Raw genomic sequence first — 8749 nt, forward strand, 5'->3', positions numbered from 1 at the left:
GTTTAAGAAAACTGCTTTATTTAAATACACTTGATGATTTCTGTTTTAGTATTTTCCTTAATGTGGCTGATGTAGGCTTTCCTAAACTCTTTTTCATTAAATCATAGACACTACCAGAGCAAGAAGAAGCCAGGAGAGTGATGGTGTTGAATATATTTTTATTTCCAAGCATTTGTTTGAAACAGATGTACAAAATAACAAGTATGTGGAAATTTTTTACAATTTTTGTGGGGCTATTTTCAAGAATGTGCCTGTGTATATCCAGCTGTAGACAACTGAGGGTTCCCCTCCACTTGAAATGTATTTTAATCATTATAATAATATTTGAAATGGATGAAAAGGTGATAATTCAGTTAATACTCATCAGTCTTCACCTCAAAAAAAATTTTTTAATAACCTAGAGCTGCCCATTTCTGTTAAGTTAAATGTGTAGGAATTATTTTACAGAATGAGAGAAGGGTATTAGTGTCTCATTGTGACCTCTTTCCAGCCCACTAATTGAAATTTAACATATAATTTGGATAGAATTTTATTTTAAAAACTAATGAACAACTGTGTATATATGTTCCTACTTCCACAGTCTCCTCCACACTCACACACCTCGTTCTCTTATGAAATAAGGTTACCAGTCTTGCTTGTATCGTCTCCTCTAGCTAGCTCTGAGTTTTCCCCCCAGGTTTTCCATTTGCTTAAGCATGAATATTTTAGTGTATCAGAAGTGATCTGTGTTTTAATGCAGAATTGTGGGATTTTATTGAAACATCGAAATGCTTTCTTCACATTTGGCGCAATGGTGGTGTTTTTATAGCACATAATCTGCTTCCCTGGCTCCATTAGCCACCACCCAGCTCTTCCAGTTCTGAAGCCGAGCTTGGTTATTCTGTAGTGCGCAGTGAAATTTCAGTAGTTTCTATTGTTTGGCTTTTTCACTGTTTTATTGCACTGCATTAGTTCTGAAAAAGGGGTGATGGAAAACATTAGAGCTCTACTGGACTAAAGTACGTTTTTTTATGCTTAAGTGTAATACAAGCAAGTGTTACTGATTTGAAAATGTAAAATAGAAGATTTTTTAAAATTGACATTCTGAAGTACTTGGCCCTATTTATTTTATTGAACACAGTAAAAAAAAAATTACATGTTCAGCAAAACTGTCTTTTACCTATGAATTGTAGCTTGCCACCTATAATTATTTTTTAATTCACAAATGATTCTGATGCATCTCTAATTTTCTACAGGTTTATTGAATATGGTGAATATAAAAACAACTACTATGGCACGAGTATAGACTCAGTTCGGTCTGTCCTTGCTAAAAACAAAGTTTGTTTGTTGGATGTTCAGCCTCACGTAAGTAAAGAGTGAACTAATCAATCCCTTTGTGACCCATGTAATCCACTATGCTTCATGTGAGCTTTTCAATATGAGGTAAATCTGATGTCTACTTGCTTTTGGCATATATGTGGCTTTTCTAAGATGACAAACACATTTAAATGTAATTTGAGATGTCTTTGAAAAAAATGTAACTACTGTTTACATTCACTTTTTGTCAAGTACAATGACTCATAGATATTTCTATGTAATTCATATTTTTTAGAATACATTACATTGTTGCATGCCTAATATATTCTTATGTATTATGTACTATTATAAGAGGGGATAATTTTTAACAGTGGGCATTTTGGTTGTTGATCCTCTTTCTTTGATTTTAGTTTCTATATACAGTAGTCTCCCCTCATCTGCAGTTTCAGTTTCCATGGCTTTAGTTACCTGCGATCAATGCAGGTGCAAAAATATTAAATGGAAAATTCCAGAAATAAACAATTTATAAGTTTTAAATTACAGACTGTTCTGAGTGGAGTGATGAAATCTCACCTCATCCCACCTAGTACATGAATCATCCCTTTGTCCAGTGTATCCGTGCTATACAGTGTGTGTGTATAGGAAAAACATTGTATGTATAGGGTGTGGTACTATCCGTGTTTCAGGTATACACTGGGTATCTTGGAATGTATCCCCCATGGCTAAGGACTACTGTATATCCCAGAAGTGTAAACCCCCCACTGGAGCTATGGGGTATTTCACAGGAATTGTACTGAATGAGATCCCTATTGTAGCTGTCAGGTAGATCCTTGCCTGTCACCCTAGGAACCCTTATGAACATTCTGGGCTGAGAATACCAGCAGATGAAGCCATTCAATTCCTTGTCAAATCATATATCCTCTGGTCGATACCCGACCGACAGCATTTTCCTCATCCCCCAGGGGTCACAGATTCTTCCTCAGCTGATGACTGCACCCGGGGGTGCACAACCTCCAAATGCAACAGTGACCTGCAGAAGCTCTTTGTACCTGTTAAGGAAGATGAATCTGGAGTAAAAGAGTCCCAAGCTTCAGTGGGGAAGCTCATTCCCAATTTAAGCACCAGCAACAGATGGACAGTCCTGCTTATGCAGAACCTCTCTGCAGGTGTACTGTCTAGTCGCTCCCAGACTCCACTGTGTAGCTTCAGCCCTTCATTCACAGTGCCTCTCCAGTGCCTCTGTCCCCACCACCACCACTCTCCAGCCTCTCTCTTATACACACATGTGGCCTGTCTAGCCTTTCAGTGGAGTTGATGATTTATATTCATATTCTAGAGAGGTCCTGACATATAGATGAAGAATAGCCTTCAACTTTCACCCTTCCATCAGTCACCCTTGATTATAGACGAGTCCCCAGAAGCATAGTGTAAGTAAAATATTTGATGAGGGAATATTGACATTTTTTATGGAGAGCAGGGTGCTGCCCTTTAAGGGCACTCTGAAGGGTCGATTGAGGGAGAACTTATGCTTGAGATCAGACAGAGGCTTAAATGGGATAATTGGAAAACCTTCATGAGCAGAAGTGTATTTAACTCATCGTATCTTTTGGGTATTTGATCTAAAAACCAGTTTTATGTTATTTTTAGACTCTTCTTTTCAATACTAATTATGACATATTTCAAAACATTTTAAAATATAAATTACATTCTCCAGCTTCTTTTCAGGAGTGTTTGTTACATTTAATTGTCAACAACTGATTGAATAATAATATATCAAAAGACCTACTGACCTTAAATAGAAAATAATTTTAAAAGAAAATTCAGTAAGTTAGGATGTTATGAAGAAATGAGAGAAAACGTCTTTTCTTCCTTATAGACAGTGAAGCACTTAAGGACACTTGAATTTAAGCCCTATGTGATATTTATAAAGCCTCCATCAATTGAGCGTTTGAGAGAGACGAGAAAAAATGCAAAGATTATTTCAAGCAGAGATGACCAAGGTGCCGCAAAGCCTTTTACAGTAAGTATGCTGATGCTTAGTGATAGTACAAGGGGTCTTCGGAAGTTCATGGAAATATTCATGTTATCTTTTAATCCCATTTTTCCACGAACTTTTTCTTTTTCTTTTTTTGGCCAGTAAGGGGATCACGACCCTCGGCACGGTGTTGTCTGCACCGCGCTGAGCCAGTGAGTGCACTGGCCAGCCCTATATCAGATCCGAACCTGCGGCCTCCGCGCTCCCAGCGCCGCACTCTCCAGAGTGAGCTACGGGGCAGCCGTTTCCATGAACTTTTTGAAGTACCCTCCTGCATAAGCAAAATGTAAAAGAACACATGCAGTTTCAGCCACTTAGGAAGACTGTAATAGATAACATTGTGATCCAAAAGTCTCTAAAAGACAAAATTGTATTTAGGCACATACATTTTGAACAATTACACTGTGATTGCTCTCAGTGCTTCGGTGAATGGAACTTCATATTAAATCGACTCAAAACTATTTTATATGCTATTATGCATACATTTCAGACATTTATATAAACATTTATAGAAAAGTTAGACCAATTAGTTTTTAGACTAGCCTTATTTTTAAAGCTAAATATATCAAAGTCAGTTACTGTGTACTCGTTAATAGTCTAAATGAAAAAAATGTAATAATTTGCCTTATCTCCTTGTATCAACAATCATATTTAGCATGGTAAAAGTAAAAGCACTGTTTTGGATATAGAATAAGTAGGTTAATAATATTCAACAATAATATTTGTATTTCCTGTGAGTGTTTTGGAAATGATGACTGTGGAACGTTAATGGCTATAATGGCTTGTGGCAAGGCCTTTCATTGCTTTTGTTTTTCATCTTAATATATCTACCTTTGGATCAAAAATAGCAAAGAAATTAAATGTTAAGAGCTCCCCACTCCCCCCACTTATTTAGCTCATCTTTAACCTTAGTCTGTATTGATTTGTAAACTGTTAAAATTGTGGTTACAAGATACAGATCGTATTTTTGATTCTTAATGTTTGATAAGTATCTTTCTTCTAAAACGCTGACAGTACATATCCATGGTGAATACGTAGTGTCATATGATGTTAGTTACCTGAGGCTTTTGAGTAACACTGAAGTTAAATTTTCAGCTTTTGTGAAATCTTATGTGACCTTGAAATGTGGACTCTGAAATTATTTCAGTATGTTGCAATATAAAGAGTTATTGTACCATATATAAATTAAAGGTTTCTCAATGGGGATAATAAATGATAACATATTCTTATGATTTGGCTCACTTACATTTATGTATATAATGATATGGTCTTGAATTATACAGCCAACTGAAATACTTCTTGGCTTCAAAATGTGACATAAAGGGCTCCTGAAACACTTCTAATGAAATATAGGAAGGACACAGTAACTATCCTTTTACAAATGTATCCCACTCTGAAAAAGTAGTTTATGCTATAAATGTCTTACTATGAATAAGCATAAAAATGCAGCCAGAGTATCAGAGTTAATATTTCTTTTTTTCCCCCAATAGCTATTTTAACACCAAGGTATCCCTGTAATGAGTTAGTGACTAATTATCCAGAAATTCATTAAGGAGTGAGGGAGTTTTGACTTTTGTCAGAGCAGTTCAGTAACAGCGAATCAGAGAGATACTATTAGAAATTATGACTTCTGAAAACTTGTAGTTAAAGAGGATAATGTCTTACTTCTGGCCGAGGTGAAGACAACATAGAACAGCCTTAGGTAAACCAGTTGTAGAATGTTTACATTAATGTGAAGTGATGTACTTGCCTGGTTAACCAATTTTTTAAAAATACTTTCTTTTGTAGGAAGAAGACTTTCAAGAAATGATTAAATCTGCACAGATAATGGAAAGTCAATATGGTCATCTGTTTGACAAAATTATAGTAAATGATGATCTCACCGAGGCATTCAGTGAGCTAAAAACAACTTTTGACAAATTGGAGACAGACACCCATTGGATACCAGTGAGCTGGTTACATTCATAACTAAGGGAAATTTCCATATTCATCTTTTTTATAGAGTGCATGATTAAATCGGTTACCGTTTTGGTAGTAGGGTTTTTTTTTAATGTAGATCACTGTCTTAGATGTACAGTCTTGGTTAAATTTATTGCCAGCTTTGTTCATATCTTTTTACAACTTTATTTCAAACACAATGTATAAGACCCAAAATCAAAGTTTGCACAGTACTGTATTCTGAAGGAGACTTTGAACCCCTGGTTGTTTTTAATATAACTCTGTCTGCAAGATGAGGTGGAATTTTTTAAAGAGACACAGCTAGAGACTTAATATGTATCTGAGTTCTGCACTTCAGTTGGTCTCAGACGTGATGGCTGCCATCGAGTTTGCATGTTAGCAGTTGAAGGTATTAACTTAGCAGCCTTGAGCAGCTCCAGACAGACAGGACAGCTTTGCTATTTCCGGATGGATCATCACAGATTTAACTGAGCTGGCAGTAAAGAGTCCTCTCACTATTCAAAGAGTGCAGACTTTTTCTTAGGTATACACAATATGTTCACAGTGTGTGCATTTTTAAATCTTTCTTAAAGGAGTAACTGAATATTTACCCTGAGTGAGTGGCCTTCATATCAAAGCTTGAGAAGTCCTTGAGTACATATCAATGACAGATCTTTAATAAGGGAAAACAGACTTTTAAAAATTATTATATATGTAACTAAAAACCTTTCCTTATGGCATTAGTCTTAGTAAGAATGGTGATGTCTTGGGGCAAGAAATGATTACAAAGGACATTTTTATTTATAAATTCTCAGAAGACATTTCTGGAATCACCAAAAAGCTTTTCTTAGCTGCCTTTGGGTTGTCCCCATAAATTATAAGAATGTGATTCCTATTGTAAAACATGCTTTACATATTACTGATATAGTTAAAGAAATGTGATCATTTTTCAGATATGTGCAATTGATCACCACATATTTAAATTTCACCAAGACGTGTTTTGGAAAACTTCATGTAGTGTTATTTGTCATCAAAATGATTCTTAACACTGGCCAGATACCCTTCTAACCTTGCCATTGTTAAAGAAGTTTAAGAGAGACTATTACATTGTAAATATTTAGGTAGGATCTCTCATTTTTCGTTGATACTACTGATCTTCAGCAAGTGAATTATATAGTTCCAAGTACTAGAAATGCCCATAAGTTCTGTAAGAGAACATGTCCTACCATTCTTGCATGCAGTAAGACCCTGCCAATTGAAAATCACTGCATCTGTGACTTTCAAACAGAAAAAAAAAAAATGTTATTTTTTGTTGATTTGTAAAGAGAGTTTAGATGTCATGTTTAAAGAAAGATAGAATGTAATGAAATTTTATATATTTATGAAATATTTGAAAGGAATATTTTTTTAACTATCAAATTGAGCTATTCATAAAATAAATTGATTGTATGTAAAGATGTCATAATTTAAAATAGTAGTTTTATAAATCAACGTTAACATTCCATGTAAATATTTGACCTTTACACAGATACGTCCACAAGTGGGTTGTATGTGCCCTGCACATTCAGTAGCATTATTCGCTGGATTTCCTTCAGATATGTCAAATTGCACATTAGAAATAGACAAATGTAACTCCAATGGCCTTGATATACATTCACACCAAAATAGGTAGATAATGAGACTAAATGTTATATAACAACATAATTCAAACAGTGAGTTCTAAGTTTATTAATTAAATGGCAAGCAATTTAGTTAAAAAAAAAATCAAGGAGAGGGTTACCAAATCCAATGCTAAAGCCATACTTTGAAGGTGTGGCTGGTCTAAGAGAAGTACAAGTTTTAAATAGATAGTTTGGGTAGAATATTTTGACTTTAATTTCTTATAAATCAAGACTCCTTATACAAAAAAAATGATGGGAAGTGTATAGTGACTTAGGCATTCATCTGAATAATTTAGGCAGTCCAAATTCTTTACTCTGAAATATTCACACTGATTTTTTTTTTCTCATTTGCAGATAATTGCTTTAATTCTTCACTTTGGAGATAGAGATATAGTATAAGGTGGTGGTGGCAATAGGGGTGGTAATAAAAATATAACTGTCCAGAGCTTTCTCCTTTTTTAGACCAGAGCTAGAACATTATTTTTAAAATAATGAAAAGAAAGGGGCATTTTGGCAATTCAAGAAATAAGGTAGTATTCATTGTCTTATAAGTGGTGTTTGTATGGCCATCTCGATGCTTAGAGAGAGATGTGATGAAAATTTAGTAAGGCAGGGCCCATTACAAGGGTTCAATGATCACTGTAGCAAAAGGTCCTTGATCCTGTATGGTCCTGACCCCAACTCCCTTCTCCAGCAAGAACAGCCCATGCTCCCCACTTGTATAGCAGACTGCTTCCGAGATAGAGAGTCAGCCACTATTTGAGAGGAAAGGAATGTTTGCTTTTTTAAAGCCATATATTTAAAATCCAAGACCAAGAAGGAAGTTCTATACTCCCATGATTGAAAAATTAGAGTTGGTTAAAAATAAAAAGGTGAAATTGAAATATAATTTTTTTACAATGATTTTACTAACCAATATGAAAGTTCTTGGTATCTTATAAGGCTGACATTTTTGGTATTATATGATTGAATGTATCTAAATTGTAATAATTTAAAATTGACAAATATGTAAACTTCTCAGATTTACAAAACTATGTTAAAATCTTCCTGAAGATACAGATTTTTATTATTTATTTTCTTTTTGACTAGTAAGGATTTATAAATAAATGTAATGGAAAACCTTTGATCTTAATAAAGTATCTTTGAACAATATCAACATATTTTAAGTGTACTTGAAAATTGGTTTTGGCCTTGGATATTCCATTCTACTTTTATTCTGTTCTATTCTACTGTTTCCCATGGTAGAACAAAGTCTATTTTCTACTATGACACGAAGCAATTTATTCAAACTTGCCATGTCTAAAATTAAATTTTATATTTTTTTCATACACTTGCTGGTTTCATCAGGGTTGTTGGAGAAATGGAATTCACTAGTCTTGCTCTTACCCATACAGTATAGCAGTTTAAAGATGTGGAGAGATTCAGAGGGATGGACGACCCAGGACCATCCACGATGAAAACACCCCTCCCCCTCTCCACCTCCTTTCCATTAGGATTCAGGGTGTTGCGCACCTCCTCTTCCTGAGTTCCAGTCAAGCAAAAAGCAAAACTAAACTTTTTCAGCTGTGCATAGGAGGACAAATTGTCATCTGCCTATACAGACAAACTAATTAGTATTGGCCTTGCTTCAGGAGTTGAGCCATTTAGCCCCAGCTCTGCTTCTGCAGAAAGACTATACTGTGTAGTGGTTAAGAGTATGGGATGTGGGCCGGCCTGGTGGCGCACTTGGTAGAGTGTGGCGCTTGGGAGCGCGGCGGCGCTCCTGCCAAGGGTTCGGATCCCATGTAGAGACCGGTCCGCTCACTGGTTGAGCGCGGTG

General features: G+C 35.4%; 1 protein-coding gene across 1 annotated transcript; it reads left to right on the forward strand.

Moving 5' to 3' along the window:
• Positions 1–107: 107 nt before the first annotated feature.
• On the forward strand, positions 108–8090 carry LOC103581768 (MAGUK p55 subfamily member 7; the record flags this gene model as incomplete). The annotated part of the gene is made up of 4 exons (XM_008563522.1): positions 108–201; positions 1236–1344; positions 3173–3316; positions 5120–8090. Coding segments are annotated over 4 exons (527 nt in total), but the record flags the coding sequence as incomplete, so codon positions are not given.
• Between the last annotated feature and the right edge of the window lie 659 nt (positions 8091–8749).

Source organism: Galeopterus variegatus, unplaced genomic scaffold (genome assembly GCF_000696425.1).
Source record: "Galeopterus variegatus unplaced genomic scaffold, G_variegatus-3.0.2 Scaffold13890, whole genome shotgun sequence".
Classification (NCBI taxonomy): Eukaryota; Metazoa; Chordata; class Mammalia; order Dermoptera; family Cynocephalidae; genus Galeopterus; species Galeopterus variegatus.